Genomic DNA, 17,467 nt, shown 5'->3' on the forward strand with positions numbered 1-17,467 from the left:
GGAGGAAGAGCTGGGCAGAGGTGAAACTGCCAGTAAATTCAGGGGCCAAACTTTACATCAATAAAACACCTACAGCTGTTTTGCATATTTGAGTCCTCACGTCCCCTGTCTAGGCACTCTAATTGACAGGAGCCTCCATCTATGTTCTTTAACTAACTGCAATTATTTCCTTCCTGGAGTGCTTAAGCCAAAATACAAAGGGGCAGCCAAAAGTGCCTTCCAAAATAGAATCAAAATAACATTATTTGAACCTACTGATTTGTTTTTAATGAGCCAGGCAGCATGCTGCGATGGAAACAACCCTGGAACAGTCAGAAGGCATGGTTTTATTTCCAGCCTGGCCCCTCAGCTGTGTAGCCATCTCATCTGCAAGATGAGGAGGTAGGACTAATTCATCTCTAGGGCTCATTCTCCCCCTCACACTGATTTTGCTGAGGTCTGTGTCTTACAGTCTTTCCAGGAAGGAGTTGTTCCAAACCAATAAACACAAGAGGATGTCACAGACTCAAAAAATGTGAGGAAATAATACTTTGGGAAGCCAGTTATTATTCCCCAAACTGCCTTTACCTGAAATGCATAATCGTTAATGGCACAGCAGTTAAGATTAAAAACCTGATTAAGAGTGCACAATGGGTAACTAATGACCAAACTGGACATAAAACCCAAGTCTCCTGATTCCTATTCCGGTGCTTTTAATACTGCACCATCACTTGTTTTTAAAAAAATTACAATTACAATTAATTTTGCTCCTCTATAAAAATGGATTAAATTATAATATATATCTCAAATGGTTGCAGTAAAGATTAACTACAAGAATATTGAGAAAGTGCTTAACAGGACCTGGCATCTAATAAGCGCTCTATAGATGGTAAGTGTTGTTATTATTACCATTAGTGTTATCATTGTCATTATTATAATCATTGTCAGTAGCAACCACCGGTAATGCCTACTACGTTCTTGGGGAAAAGCTGTACCTTGCCTTTCTAACCCCTTCAGTGGTAAAAACCAAAGCTCAGACAGGAAGTAGTCTAGATTGCAGACAGAGGAAGCAGCTTAGTGAGAGGAAGAGGTGGATGGTACAGGGAAGCCCAGCAGGTGACAAGAATTTTACTAATACCACAAGGACTAAGGTTGGTGGGAGGTAGCATGAGAATTTCCAGGGATCTAAGGGTAGCTGAATAAAGGACTATTCTAAGTGTTCGTTGTTTTTTAACTTAACTACAGAAAGTCTGTGCAATGAACTCTTCTTTGCTGGAGCACTGAGAGAGAGAGCGTGAGTAGAAAAGGATGTGAAACACTGTCCAATTCAATCAACAGGTCAGCAAGGGTCGCTGTGCCTGGAGGAACCTGTGGAGGGAAGCACTGACCTTGGAAATGCAAGCGCGCTGTTGGGCCGCTTCCCCAAGGCCTCTCTGCTAGACAACACCGAGTCCACAGTGTCAGGCCTCTGGGGCAGGGACAGAGAAGAATTACACCTGGGCTGTAGTCCAGGACACAGACAAATCACAGGCACAGGCTGCTCAGAGGAAAGGCTACCCTGATACTCTCCACTGTTATTTTTGTTCAGTGCGGAAAGTCTAGAGCTCAAAACCCGATGAAGAACGATCTCACTTATCAAAGTAGTCACCCTGTGTGGTCATATACCGATTCCACTGATGCTGCCTTTTCTCAAACCATTTCCTCCTTGGAAACTGCCTTCAGAGTTGACAGCTTCTTTTAGACACCTTTAAGAGGAGGGCTGACTTACTCAAACTCTCAGGAAGTTGAGCAAGCTGGCTAATTCCACTCGACCCAGGTAACTCTAAAACTGGGTAGTTAAGAGAAGGACTTTGGAGTCAGGTGTACTCATGTTGAACCCCCACACGGCTAACAGCTGCACAGCCTTAGACACCAGGTGTGTGGGGACAACAACAGGATGGAATTCACAGGATCCTTATGCGGCGCTGTGTGTAAGCGGCTAGCGCATGGTAAGTGCTCCACAGATAGTAGCTATTACAGTTATTGTATAATATACTTATTATAATATAGAATCATTATGTCATATTTGATAGTATAATGTATAACGTATAAAATATAATAATCATATAACATAATATAAATATGTAGTCACATATAATAATCACATTATTAAATTATGCTAGTAGAGAATAAAATATAAAATTATTCCTTTTGGATTAATGGTATGGTTTACAAATTCCAAAAAAGAGGTTTTAAAAGTATTTTGAGCAAAAGCAGCATCGCTGAAATTAACACACAGCTTCCCAAGAGCACACTTTTGCAGGTCAGCGCTCAGGTTTATATTATGGAACATTTGCGGGGGAAAAAACAATCACTCTCACTTTACAGCAGTTTCCCACAATGTGTTTTATAGATGTTAATGAACATTGGCTTAATCTAAAGTTCCATGATTAAATGTACTCAGGTAGTTATAGCTGCTTCTTTCCAGCCAGACCTCTCAAATCCTTTAACATGTCCATATGCTTTAGCCTCCAGACCCTTTTTTCATAGAATATCTCTAAAGACTAATTCTTCTGGAAAATGCTCCTTAAAAGTTAACGTCTTAGAATGCAGCAGACCAATTAAAGCATTATTCTTTCTTTTAAACACGTGCTGCAACTTATAAGGTTCTGTAGAATCCCTGAGGGTTAGAGATGGAGCAGCACTTTGGCCTTGCTTCTGGTTTTGCAAATCTTGCCTGTGTTTTTACGAAAAACAGAGGGTGATCTCTGTGTGTGTTTCCACTTTCCACACAAAGGGTTGGCATCCTTCTTAACAATTCTGTATGAAGCCAGAGTGTGGAGAAAACACCAAGAGCCTCATTATGCACAACTCTGCTTCCTAAAGCCCCATCCCATAGCACCATGAAAGGAAAAATTAGAGGGTAGAATTAGGCCATATTTATAACCTATCCTTTTATAGTTTTTCATTTAAAAAATCAGGCTTTTGCTCTATGGGACACACAATGGTATAGCATTCGTGGTAATCCAACTCATTCATGCCGACTTCGTCTATTAAGTTTTAGTTGGTCCTGTTGATTGACTATTTCACTGCCTCCTTAAAGTCCACTACGTCCAACTTAGCATGAAGGTCACACCTGCTACTTAATGGTTAGCAATGGTTGGTCAGTTCTGAAATCTCTTCCACAACATGGCACAGTAAAAGCTAGAGATACATTTCTACGACTTGAATTAGATTTTTCAGTAGACTTCCATTAAAATAAAATAGTGTAGTCAGCATACAAAGTGTAATTAGGAAGCCTGGGCCTGAATTCCAGTTCCACAGCTTAGGACCCAGAATTCAGGTTCCCACATAACCTCTCTGAGCCCGCGTTTTTCTCATTAGTAAAATCAGGGTGATAATAATGCTGCTTTTATAATATTTTGAGACTCAAACAAATATATGTGGAAGAACTTTTTAAACTATAAGGTACTATAAAATGCTCAGAATTATAAGAGTTCCTATTACTATTTATATTTTTCAGTTGACATTGACTCAAAACTTGAAGTTCCTTAGCCCCTGTAACCTTTTTGTCAAAGAATTAATCATCTATAAACAAGCACTTCTCTGCACTTGGGGTAACTGCTATTTTAAATACGTCCACCTTAATTTTTTCTTTTTCTTTTTCTCTTTTTTTAAAAATATGGAACACTTTATGAATCTGCATGTCATCCTTGTGCAGGGGCTGTGCTAATCTTCTCTGTATCGTTCCAATTTTAGTGTATGTGCTGCTGAAGCCAGCACTTAGTTTTTCTTAAAGATGAGACATTTACAGATGATTCAGAGCTATAATCAGGAAAGGGATTGAAGGAAAACATTAATTTACATTTGCTAGGGCTTTCGCCAAAGCCCCACTTCCATCCATTGCACAAAGAAAGTCCTTATAAAATCTCATCTTCACTTTGCCGTCTTTAATCACGAGGACCCCAATTCCTTTGAATGTAAACTCCACATTTTGTTTGATGGAAATGGATCGTGACAAAAAAAGCAATGTCTCCTTCACACATTCTTCTACTGTATCTCTGCTAAATGGACCCTCCAGGGAGATCATGACAAAATTAAGAGGAACAACTGGGATGTCACCTAGGAGAAAAGACATTTGGGGTGAGGGAAAAGAAGTAGAAATTACAACAAGGACTCAAAACAACTACCTGACTCTCACTTAATACTCAGAAATAGAACTGTTCACTGAAGCCTTTAGTTGTATCCATCCTATTAATCAATAAATTTTTCCTAAAAGTAGAATATTTTTTCTCAGAATAAGAACAATCAGCTTTCTAAATAATATTCCAACAAGCTTTTGGTTTTCTCTTGGAGACATATTTATAACTGTTTCTCTACATCAGAGGGTTTTCTGAGGTTTTCAGTTCTCTTATCTTTCAGGACATGCTGCCACAACATTTGCCTCTCTCCTCCGGTTATCATATCATTTTTAAATGATTATAAATATCTACAAATATTAAGTGTTTTGAAAAGTTAATCATCTACACTAGAAGTTACCTTTCAACTGAAAATGGATCTTATCAGAGGGTATCAGGCTGGATGACTAGCAGAAAACATCCTATTTAATGAGTCCGTAAATGACATTGCAAAGGAATATGGTTATATCTAGCGTGAAGGTAAGCACACGGTCTATTCAACTAGAACAGATGTAGGAGCTATGCAAGCTCCACAAGTCAGAAAAGAGGGGAAACAGGGAAAATGCTTAAGATGATAAATCTAGAGAGAGACAGTAAACAAGGTCCACTGATAGAGAACCGGGATAGAGAGAAGATGAGAACATTCTAAACATTCATTCAGCAAACACTAGTTTATAGTCTTTCCAATGTCCAGTGCTGCTGGATGATGAGGAGTAACAGCTCTACAAGGCACAAGCTTCCCCATAGCAGCCCACAGTCTCCTGCACAACTGAATGGTGATTCTATACCATCTCCCACTAGATTCTCCCCTCCCATTTGCCCAAAGCCTTTCTGCAATCTCTCTCCTCCCAGCCCGTTTGTATCAGTAAGGACACTGTCATCTCATGATGGACAAGCCAATGGATAACACTGCATATCTTAGTCTCATGACTTCACTGTAGCTTCTGCTGGCTATGCCCTCTCTTCTCTTGTATCCATGGCATCACGCTCGGCTCTCTAATTTCTTCTTCCTCAGTCTCCTTTGTTGGCTTCCTTCCCCTTTTACTTTTTATAAGATGGTGTTTGTTTTAGAAGGAGTTTGTTCTTCTCAGTCCCCTCTCCTTACTCTATGTCCACTCCTGAGTAAATTTATCCTAATCTTGACCTCTAGTCTCTGCCCCTCTACTGAACTCTGAAATTATTTATACTTAAATATCCCGACAGGAATCTCAAATTCAACATGTTCAAAAGCAAATTCCTTATTTTATCTGCCACCACAATCTGCTTTTCTCCTTTATTCCCTATCACAGTTAATGATGTGAGTATCTATCTATTCTCTGAGAAATCTGAGTCACCCTAAATACTTTCCTTCCTCCTGCTACCCACCACTGTCCACTGGTAACTGAATCCCATCAGTTCTACATCAGAAATATCTCATGAATAGATTCCCTCATCTTCCTCCTGATTACCACTGCCTTCATTCAAGCTTTTACATATTTTACCAAACCACTATAATTAAAAGAGCTACTTTCCTAGGAGGAAGTGTACAGCTCAGTGGTAGAGTGCATGACTAGTATGCATGAGGTCATGGGTTCAATCTCCAGTACCTCCATTAGTAAATAAATAAGTAAACCAAATTACCTACCCCATAACAGAAAAAAAAATTTTTTTAAAGCTACCTTCCTTAAACTAAAAACTGAACCAGTACAGATAATTCCCTGCTCAAAAACTTTCATTGGTTCCTCAGTACCTAGAGGATTAATTCCAAAGTCCTTATCAAACCGTATAAGGCTCCTAACAATTCCACCCCTACTAACCTCTCACTTCCCTCTACTTGCCTCCACAATCATATGCCCTGGTCACACAGAAGTACCTGTTATTCTCAACAGGCACCACTCTTTTCTTTATATGTGAAGTGTTCATACTGTCCCTGAAACAGCTTCAACAGCTCCTCTGCCAGCAAAGTCCTATCATCCTTTAAGACCTCCTGGCATGTCATACTCCTAAACCTCCCCAAGCAGAGTTAGGCATCCTCTTCTCTGGGCTCCCCTGCCATTGATCCAGTTCTCATCAGTGATCCAGTTCTGATCAATCTGCTTTTACAGCACTTAATCATGCTGCATCATTTGCTTATATATTTATTTTCCATGCTAGATTCTGAGTTCTTCAATGCAAGGACCATGTCTTAATCTTTAAGAATCACTGTATAATGTTTGATTAGTTATCTAAATAATGATGAAGAGTTATAACCTCAAAGCTAAAGTCTCTTTGTTCTTATGAATGAATTCAATCATGTTTAACTCTGAAATTTCTTCAACTTTGTAAAAAAATTAATTATAGGTCTAAAGTACTTTTTTTGGAATACACTACAAAATCTAAGATGCAAAATAAGCTCTATTCTAAGGCACAAATGTTTTTGCAAAAAAAAAAAGGTTGGCTTTCTTCTCATTTCACTTGATAGGTTTTGGATGAATTAGGATATTCTATTTCTTCTGTCGTAAAACTCTAGGTAAAAATGGCTGAAAAACCCATCAAAATCACCAGACAGAATACATGCATAATGAATTCTAGGTTTGTTGATGTTTGTTTTTCCAAAATACAATCTTTTGGTGGGAAGTTACTCTGAAAATTAAGTTTCAGGGAATTTAACATAAAGGAAGGTTTCAGCCTTTCACCTGCTGGCATTGAGGGTAGACTATCTCTCTTCACCCAGATATGAGTCTAATGCAGGAGGATGATAAGGAAGGTCAAAAGGAACACAACCAGAAATTAGGAAGGAAGCCCCCAAAGGCCTCTAAGTAAAAAGGGCAGGTATCACAAAGCCCACACATTACAGCTGGAAGCAAGCGTCCTGTGGCAGGTGTCCTGTCTGCCGCTATACCTCTTGCACCTGGAACAAGGCCTGGCACATAGCAAACCCTGAGTAAGTATTTGTGGATGGAAAGCAGGAAGGAGGAAAACAAGGGAGGGAAGGTGGGAACAAGGAAGGGAAGGAAAGAAGGAAGATTTTAGGGTGTGAGATGTATATATGGTATTCATTAAGTCTTTATAGCATTAACCTTCTAACAACTTGCAAATTTTAATAATTTAGGTTATATATAATAAAAATATAGTAATCTTTTCACAGCTGATACTAACTGTAATTCTTCCAACCAGTGACCTTAAACATTCTCATCTTTATAAGCACTTTTAATTTCTTAGGATTTGAAATATGGATAAAATCTAAATGACTCAGTGATGTGGCTTTTATATAAATTTGCCTTGATAGCACATCAGGACTTAAGCTGCTGAGGTTTAAAATGGCCTGCAGGAAGACTGTCTATTATTTCCTACCTTGGCCCCTCCCTCTGCCAAAGGTACCACATGAAAAGTGAGCTCCTCAGCTCAGAAACCAGTAAAGCAGCCACTGGCCAAGCTCTGACCTTTCATTTTCATCCCCAGGCTTGTCACCTTCTAGGAAAGTCTTAAAAATTAAATACATTTACCAGGAGTATATACTTTGTTTTGTTTGAGTCCATGGATCTGCACTAACTTCTCCGCCATGATAAACGTGGGCCTCTGAATTAGAATAAACTTGTTGTTTCCCACCTCAAGCTTTTGTCTCGTGAAAGTGAAAGTTCCAAGTCCTGGAATATGAACTCCCTGGAAAGAAAACGAAGGTGGGAAAAGCAACAAAGAGAAGTCATTGTAAAGGTAAAGAAAAATAATCCTTAGCACTGTTATCCCAAAAACATGAAGAGAATTAAGTTTGGGCCTTAACATTCAATGATTTTATGATCCCTTACAGCTTGAGTACTTCATGACTCTAAGTTCTCAAATAAGTATAAAATGTAATAATAATATCAATCCATGATGATCTTCTGATCCCTCATTTCCATATCATTCAAAGGCTATGAGGACTCAGAAAACTCGTATGGATGCCATAGCTCCTTTTAATCTGTATCTAAGATTATTCTTGTCCTGAATTGTGTGACATTTTAAGTTTTAATCGTTTGCCATTAGAGAGAGAGAATTAAGGGGTCATGAGAATCTCTGCTTTCTCATTCTCTCTTTTAGGTCTTATGCCCCTCACTTAAAATCAGACAACCCAGCATCCTAGGCACATGCTGCAGTCTGGTGCTCTTGGCTGATGGGTAGAAGCAAGTGCTTTGGGATCTCACACTGGGTCTCTGTCTCCTTGGATATGTCATATATGCAAGGATTACAAACTCAAATGCCTACAGGAGCCAAGAAAGAACACAAGGGAGTGAAGGTATCCAGCCAGAAAATGTGATACCTAAGGAGGGTATGTCCCATCAAGAGGGGAGAGCCGACTGTCAGCTCCAACTAAGTGTCACACATAGGAACGGAAGACTGGTATCATTAATCTGCTGATTGTTCAAGAAAAAAATACAAAACTTTATATAAACTCTCCCAATTTTAAGTGGTGATGAGTAATTCGAATGATCAGACCAAACAAAATAGATTTCAAGGATGAATTCAGCTCAAGAGCTCTCATATTGGGACCTCTGAGTAAGGTATAAAAGTTTCACAACATCCCGTCTCCCTCCAAACTCCCAAAATCTCTGTTCAGCTCTACGTCATCCAAACTCAAGACCTGATGGCAGGAAATAGCCCAACCCTGGGCAAAGTTTCTCATTCTTAGTGAGCTGAGTTCAGTCCCTGGCTGCCTTCTTATATTTCAATTAAAATCCATTCCCTATAAAAAGGCAAGACATGAAGCATTATATCCTTCTATATAGCTATGCCAGGAACCACCAAATCACAGATAAACAGAATTCACCTACTTCCTCAGCACATACCCAGAGTGATCAGTGATACAGTCCCTATCACCAGAAGAGCAGAACTTGCAAATTCAGTACCTAAGGGTGAAATCCATGTTTGTTAAGTTTACTATTCACAAGTCCTAAGTGTGAGCATCAAAAAAAAAAACACAGGACTGCAGGTTAAACCAGATGGCTCTAAAGTCTGCTATCCTGCTCCCAGCAAAACTAAGGAGAAAAGATTCTTTGGACCCCTACATTAAAATTAAAGTATAAATCCCACCTTGTGTAGGGATAGCTGCCGCTCAACAAATTCTGACACGTTCTCCCAAATGATAGAGACTTCTGAAATTCAAAGGAAATAAAAAATAGTTTATGAAAGCACCCCTTGTGATAGTGCCTTAGTGTTAATAAATAAAAACATAAATATTAAATGTGGAATTCAATAATAGTAACTTCTAATTAATTTAGGATTAACAGAAAATAAGATCATCCCCCAAAGTTAATTTTCCTGGTAAGTAAAACTTATCCCTTTAAGCTCCAAAAATGGGAAGCAGGAGGAGGAGGAGGAAGAAGGGGGAGAGGGGAAGAAGGAGAAATTTCTGAAGAAAATCTTTCTAGAATAAAGGGAACTCTGTCACATCTTTCTGTTTATTCTATAAATACACTTAACCAAGTATAATCTAGCCTCTTCTTAATGACCCATTCAACAAGCATGCGCCACCTGATTAACATGCACACTCATGCTCATACCATTCTACAGCACAGGAGGAAGGACAGGGGCCACTAAGGCATGAAAGGCTGTTGTCTGTACAGACTGTCTCTGTACTCCTATTTTTGCTTAATTCTTGACTCTGCTTTTCACTCATTTGTCACTTCTCTCTGCTACTGTGCTCTGCAGGCTCCCCGCCCAGTCCTAATTTACTGCTTCTGCTCTGCTGTGTTCTTGATTTCAACAAATATACTCATGCTATGTCTAAAATAATATTTTTTTAAAAACAGACCTTTGGGTAGGGGCCCAAGGGGTTTTACTTGAAATCAGTGCATAGACTTTGCACTATGTGTTTTGAATGATTAGAGGGAGGACTTCTATGTTTATTTTCTTGTTCTGAGCTGTGTTCCAAAAAAAACTGTGGTAGAAGAATAAGTAGTTGCCAATAACTAAAGTCCTAATGTCTGATATGAAGGTATCCTCTAGGTATAACTAATATTTAGAAATGTAGAGAACTGTCTGGGGTTTCCATTGCAAACCTAGTCATGTGTTTATTACAGATACTTTCCAGTGAGGAACTCTTTGCAAATCAAGAGAGTGTTGTGTTTTAATTCTCAAAATAAAGAATCAAGACTTCCGGGCAAGATGGCGGAGTAGAAGGACGCTTGTAAGTCACCCTCTCCCACAAATACACCAAGACCCACATCTACAGACCCACTCAGCCAACCAGAGCACCTGCGGAACTCCGACAGATCATCGCCCTCTTCAAAAGATAAAGACGCCAAAAATCTGGTAGGAGAAAAGGAAAGAAGAAAGAACAAAAGGCAAAGCAGCGCGGGACGGGTCCCGCGGAGAGGGAGCGGCAAAGGAGGACTGGCGCTTGCTCGCTGGGTCTCCCCTCTCCAACTGAGAGGCCAGCGGGACGGAGGGGGAGCCTCCAAGGCTCGGATCTGTACAGAGCAGCCCTTGTCTGACAGAACTAAGTTAAACGGGCACAGAGCGTCCCCCCGACACCCAGCCTGAGACGCGGGCCGGCAGCGGTGGGCAGGGCTAGGCTGCACAAGCCGGGCGGAGGACGGGGGTGGCTGCACGGAGGCAGCTCCGGGGGACTGCAAGGGGCTGGGCGCCGTGGCTGTGGGTGTACAGGACAAAACAACCTGGGCCCTCCATAAAACAGCAAGGTTGATGGGCTCTCGGGGGAAGGGTGCATACCCCCATCTCTAAAAACCCGCGGAAACTTTTCAGGGGAAGAGAGGCGGGGCCCAGGCAGAGCCGCCATATTCTTCGGCGCTTAACACCCAGGCGAGGGCAGAGGCGAAACCTGCGTCCGCACCGAAGGGCTTAGCAGCCTCAAGGGCCAGACTGAGATGGGCCTACAGCCCTGGGCAGATAGGATCCTTCCATTCTGGTCCCCCAGAGAACTTGCTTCACAAAGACAAACAAGCAGCTGGGTCTTGGCTCGGAGCAGGGACGAGGCTGCCCCTCGGTCTTCCCCGAGCCCACCCGCGGAGCACGACCACGGCGGAGCGCCAGTGCAGAGCGCACAGCCGTACAGAGCAGCGGAGCTACCGGAGGCGCAGGCAGGGGGAGAGCGGCCCCCCGCCTGTCGGGCAGGAACACAACCCCTGACCGAGGTGCTGGGAAGGGGCACGACCCGCCCTCCTGCCTGGCCAGTCTGCAACATCTGACTGCGGCATCCGGAGGGGCAGTGACCCGCCCGCCCGCAGCAGAGGAGAACTGCATCTGACCCCGTGTTAGGAGGAGGCGCGATCTGCTTGCCGACAGGTGCTGGGAGCAGCACAGAAGAGGGCGCCAACGGAGGGCCAATGAAAACAAGCTGAGCTTCCAAAACAGGACGAAGACAGAAGGACATCACATTAAAAGCACACACACTCCAGGAGAATACCGACAAACCCCCTTTTTTTTTTTTTGGTTTTTTGTTTTGTTTTGTTTCTTTGTTTTTTGTTTTTGTTTTGTTTTTTTAATCTGTTTTTACCTGTTCTATTTTCAATTACTCTCTTAATTTTTACTTCTTAATTCATTTCTATTTCTCTTGGGTTTTGATGTCCTGTTATTGATTAGACACAGGCTTCAAACACATATATTCATCTCCCCACCCCCCCCTTTTTTTTTAAAGGTTTTAAAAGGACGTCTCCACCCGATTAATACTCTGCTTCAACCCGCTCTTCAGTTATTCATTATACATTGTTTTCAAACCCTCTTTCTCCCTTCTTTTAAAAATCTTTCTCTCTCTCTCTTATTTTTTCTTTTTTTTCCCTAAGTTGTATTCCTAAATAGGCATTAGATAGATAAAATCCTTAAGATCCAAAATAGACAACTGATACTCCATAAACCACAGTGCCAGAGAGGTATGAGCAAGATGAAGAAGCAGAGAAACCTTTCCCAATTAAAAGAACAAGAGGAATCCCCTGAAAGAAAGCTCAATGAAATAGACATCGATAGCCTACTAGATCAAGATTTCAAAAAAGGAGTGATCAAATTGCTGAAGGAATTAAAAGAGATAATGCTTAGAGAAATAAAATATGTCAAAAATGAAATTGAAGCTATAAAGAAGAGCCAAGCAAAATGGGAAAACTCATTGACAGAGATGAGGGATGATCTAACAGCTGTGCAAAGCCGACTAGTTAATGCAGAGGAACGAATTAGTGATCTAGAAGACAGGGCAACAGAAAGCACCCATTCAGAAGAACTACAAGATAAGCAAATAAAAAATAATGATAATAGCATAAGGGACCTATGGGATAATATAAAGCGTCCCAATCTTCGTATAATAGGGGTCCCAGAAGGGGAAGAAGGATCAAAGGGAATTGAAAAGGTTTTTGAAGAAATCATGACTGAAAACTTCCCAAACTTAAAGAAGGAATCAGATATCCAAGTACAGGAAGCTCAGAGGGTCCCAAACAAGAAGAACCCAAATAGACCCACACCAAGACATATCATAATCAAGATGGCCAGAGTCAAGGATAAAGAAATGATTCTAAAGGCAGCAAGAGAAAAGCAAAGAGTGAACTACAAGGGAACCCCCATAAGGCTCTCAGCTGATTTCTTTACACAAACACTGCAGACCAGAAGGGAGTGGCAAGATATATTCAAAGCCCTGAATGAAAAAAAGATGCAGCCTAGGATACTTTATCCAGCAAGGCTATCCTTTAGGATAGAAGGAGAAATAAAGAGTTTCACAGACAAAAAAAAGCTGCAGGAGTTTAGCAACACTAAACCCATGCTAAAAGAAATATTGAAAGGGCTATTCTAAATAGAAAAGCAGCAGGATGCTACAGAAATGAGAAACGTACAACTGGAAAGGTGATAATTCATGAATTACAAATAAAGAAAACACGAAATTACAAAACAAGACATACAAATCACTGAGAGTGGGAGAGGGAGGCAGGGAAATATAGAATTTTTTTTTCTTTCTTTTTTTAAATTTTTTTAACAGTAGGATGGGTTTGAGATCATGTTATTATCAGTTTATTAAAAACAGGTATAGGTTAATAGATTTACAAAAAAGGGTAACCACAAGTCAAAAATTTACAAGGGAGTCACAAAAATTAAATAAAATCCATGATAATACAAAGGAAGATTACCAAACCACAAAAGGAAGAAGAAAGGAACAAAGAGGATATACCAATTCATCTGCAAAGATAAGTTCAAAATGGCAATAAACACACATCTATCATTAATTACTGTAAATGTTAATGGACTAAATGCTCCAGTCAAAAGACATAGAGTGGCAGACTGGATAATAAAGCAAGAACCTTCAATATGCTGCATACAAGAGACCCACTTTAGGGAGAAGGACACATATAGATTGAGAGTGAAAGGATGGAAAAGGATATTCCATGCAAATGGAAAAGCCAAAAAAGCAGGTGTTGCAGTACTGATTTCAGACAAAATAGACTTTAAAACAAAGGCCATAAAGAAAGATAAAGAAGGACATTTTATAATGATTAAAGGAGTGATACAAGATGAAGATATTACACTCGTTAATATATATGCACCCAATATAGGAGCACCTAAGTACATACAAGAATTACTAACAGAGATAAAGGGGGATATTGATGGGAATACAATCATAGTTGGAGATTTTAACACTGCATTAACATCACTAGACAGATCTTCCAGACAGAAAATAAACAAGGCAACAGAGAAATTAAATACTACAATAGAAAAACTAGATTTGGTGGATATTTTCAGAGCTTTACACCCCCAAAAAATAGAATATACATTCTTTTCAAGTGCACATGGAACATTTTCCAGGATCGATCATGTACTTGGACACAAAAGAAACCTCAACAAATTTAAGAAGATAGAAATTATCTCAAGCATCTTTACTGACCACAATGCCATGAAACTGGAAATCAACAACAGAGAAACAAAGGAGAAAAAAAGAAAAGCATGGAGATTAAACAATATGTTATTGAAAAAACAATGGATCAATGAGGAAATCAAAGCTGAAATTAAAAAATACCTTGAGACAAATGATAATGAAAGCACAACCACTCAAAACCTATGGGACACAGCAAAGGCAGTGCTAAGAGGGAAGTTTATAGCGATACAGGCCTTTCTCAAAAAAGAAGAACAATCTCAAATAAACAAGTTAACCCACCACCTAAATCAATTAGAAAAAGAAGAACAAAAAGCCCCAAAAAGCAGCAGAAGGAAGGAAATAATAAAGATCAGAGAGGAATTAAATACAATAGAGATTAACAAGACCATAGAAAAAATCAACCAAACCAAAAGTTGGTTTTTTGAAAAAGTAAATAAAATCGACAAACCTCTGGCTAAACTCACAAAGAAGAAAAAACAGAGAGCACAAATTAGCGAAATAAGAAAGGAAAATGGAGAAATTACAACAAACAAAATAGAAATACAGAATATCATACGAGAATATTATGAAAAACTATATGGAACCAAACTGGATAACCTAGAGGAGATGGACAAGTTTCTGGAAACATACTGTCCACCAAAACTGAATCAAGAAGAAACTGAACACTTGAACAACCCGATCACTAGAAAGGAAATAGAAATAGCAATTAAAAACCTCCCTACAAATAAAAGTCCAGGACCGGACGGCTTCACCGGGGAATTCTACCAAACATACAAAGAAGAACTCATACCAGTCCTTCTCAAACTCTTCCAGACGATTGAAAAGGAGGGAATACTCCCAAACTCATTCTATGAAGCCACCATCACCCTGATACCAAAACCAGGCAAAGACACTACAAAAAAAGAGAATTATAGGCCAATATCACTGATGAACATAGACGTCAAAATCCTCACCAAAATTTTAGCAAATAGAATCCAACAACACATAAAAAAGATTATACATCATGACCAAGTGGGGTTCATCCCAGGGACACAAGGCTGGTTCAACATACGCAAATCAATCAATGTAATACATCACATCAACAAGAGAAAGGACAAAAACCACATGATCATCTCAATCGATGCAGAAAAAGCATTTGATAAAATTCAACACCCATTTATGATAAAAACTCTCGCCAAAGTGGGTATAGAGGGAACATATCTCAATATAATAAAAGCTATATATGACAAACCTATAGCCAGCATAGTTCTCAACGGTGAAAAACTCAAAAGCTTCCCACTAAAATCTGGGACAAGACAAGGATGCCCACTATCACCACTCCTATTCAATATAGTCCTGGAAGTCCTAGCCACAGCAGTCAGGCAAGAGAAAGAAATAAAAGGGATCCAAATTGGAAAAGAAGAGGTAAAAGTGTCATTATATGCCGACGACATGTTACTATATATAGAAAACCCTAAAAGGTCCCACAAAAAAGCTACTAGAGCTGATTGAAGAATTCAGCAAGGTAGCAGGTTACAAAATTAATGTTCAAAAATCAGTTGCCTTTCTTTACACTAACGATAAATCAACAGAAAAAGAAAGTAAAGAAACAATCCCCTTTAAAATAGCACCCAAAGTAATAAAATATCTGGGAATAAATCTAACCAAGGAGGCAAAAGAATTATACACAGAAAACTATAAACCATTGATGAAGGAAATTAAAGAAGACTTTAAAAAATGGAAAGATATTCCATGCTCTTGGATTGGAAGAATCAATATTGTTAAAATGGTCACACTGCCCAAGGCAATCTACAGATTGAATGCAATCCCTATCCAATTACCCAGGACATATTTCACAGAACTAGAACAAATCATAATAAAATTTATATGGAACCATCAAAGACCTAGAATTGCTAAAGCATTACTGAAAAGAAAGAAAGAGGCTGGAGGAATAACTCTCCCAGACTTCAGACAATACTATAGAGCTACAGTCATCAAGACAGCATGGTATTGGTACCAAAACAGACATATAGACCAATGGAACAGAATAGAGAGCCCAGAAATGAACCCACAAACTTTTGGTCAACTCATCTTCGACAAAGGAGGCAAGAATATACAATGGAATAAAGACAGTCTCTTCAGTAAATGGTGTTGGGAAAACTGGACAGCAGCATGTAAAACAATGAAGCTAGAACACACCCTTACACCATATACAAAAATCAACTCAAAATGGATTAAAGACTTAAACATAAGACAAGATACAATAAACCTCCTAGAGGAAAACATAGGCAAAACATTATCTGACATACATTTCAAAAATTTTCTCCTAGAAGAAATAAAAGCAAGAATAAACAAATGGGACCTAATGAAACTTACAAGCTTCTGCAGAGCAAAGGAAACCAGAAATAAAACAAGAAGAAAACCTACGGAATGGGAGAAAATTTTTGCAAGTGAAACCAACAAAGGCTTGATCTCCAAAATATATAAGCAGCTCATACGACTCAATAAGAAAAAAATAAACAACCCAATCCAAAAATGGGCAGAAGACCTAAACAAGCAATTCTCCAAGGAAGACATACAAATGATCAAAAAACACATGAAAAAATGTTCAATATCACTAATTATCAGAGAAATGCAAATCAAAACTACAATGAGGTATCACCTCACACCAGTCAGAATGGCCGTCATTCAAAAATCCAAAAATGACAAATGCTGGAGAGGCTGTGGAGAAAGGGGAACCCTCCTACACTGCTGGTGGGAATGCAGTTTGGTGCAGCCACTATGGAAAACAGTGTGGAGATTCCTCAAAAGACTAGGAGTAGACTTACCATATGACCCAGGAATCCCACTCCTGGGCTTGTACCCAGAAGGAAATCTACTTCAGGACGACACCTGCACCCCAATGTTCATAGCAGCACTATTTACAATAGCCAAAATATGGAAACAACCTAAATGTCCATCAACAGGTGACTGGATAAAGAAGATGTGGTATATTTATACAATGGAATACTACTCAGCCATAAAAACCGACAACATAATGCCATTTGCAGCAACATGGATGCTCCTAGAGAATGTCATTCTAAGTGAAGTAAGCCAGAAAGAGAAAAAAAAAAAAACCATATGAGATCGCTCATATGTAAAACAGAGAAAACAATGTGACAATGAGTGTGTATATGTCCATGAATGACTGAAAAATTGTGCTGAACACTGGAATTTGACACAACACTGTAAAATGATTATGAATCAATAAAAAATGTTAAAAAAAAAAAAAGAATCAAGAACAGTGGTGAGGGGTGGGTATAGCTCAGGGGTAGAGTGTGTGCCTTACATGCATGAGGTCCTGGGTTCAATCCCCAGTACCTCCATTAAATAAATAAACAAACAAACAAACAAACCTAATTACCACCACCATCACCCCAAATAAGAGAAAAAGAACAGTGGCATTTACCAGGGTGCCACTTCAAGACAAAGAAGCAGTTGGTGACAGAAATCAATTCTCTCCCCATTCTGGAAACTGCTTGATTTACTGGTGTGACTTTTTCCCCTAATG

At 39.5% G+C, this 17,467-nt stretch overlaps 1 protein-coding gene and 2 non-coding genes across 4 annotated transcripts in view; 1 reads left to right on the forward strand and 2 right to left on the reverse strand.

Moving 5' to 3' along the window:
* Window positions 1-17,467, reverse strand: part of CCDC81 (coiled-coil domain containing 81) — a 42,167-nt gene that overhangs the window by 18,666 nt on the left and 6,034 nt on the right. For both annotated transcript variants that reach the window (XR_012076476.1, XM_006197508.4), the window contains 4 exons: window positions 9,162-9,223; window positions 7,601-7,757; window positions 3,824-4,080; window positions 1,368-1,447 (listed from right to left, as the gene is read on the reverse strand). Coding sequence is in view for 1 of the 2 variants with exons in the window: in XM_006197508.4 (XP_006197570.2) it covers window positions 1,368-1,447; window positions 3,824-4,080; window positions 7,601-7,757; window positions 9,162-9,223 (556 nt within the window). In the remaining variant the exon portion in view is untranslated. The remainder of the gene's footprint in view (window positions 1-1,367; window positions 1,448-3,823; window positions 4,081-7,600; window positions 7,758-9,161; window positions 9,224-17,467) is intronic.
* Window positions 3,635-3,741, reverse strand: LOC116282108 (U6 spliceosomal RNA). The gene has a single exon (XR_004191585.2). It is a non-coding gene; the product is annotated as a U6 spliceosomal RNA (small nuclear RNA).
* TRNAV-UAC (transfer RNA valine (anticodon UAC)) lies at window positions 17,210-17,282 on the forward strand. Its single transcript has one exon. It is a non-coding gene; the product is annotated as a tRNA-Val (tRNA).

The sequence above is a fragment of the Vicugna pacos genome, chromosome 10 (assembly GCF_048564905.1).
Source record: "Vicugna pacos chromosome 10, VicPac4, whole genome shotgun sequence".
Lineage (NCBI taxonomy): Eukaryota > Metazoa > Chordata > Mammalia > Artiodactyla > Camelidae > Vicugna > Vicugna pacos.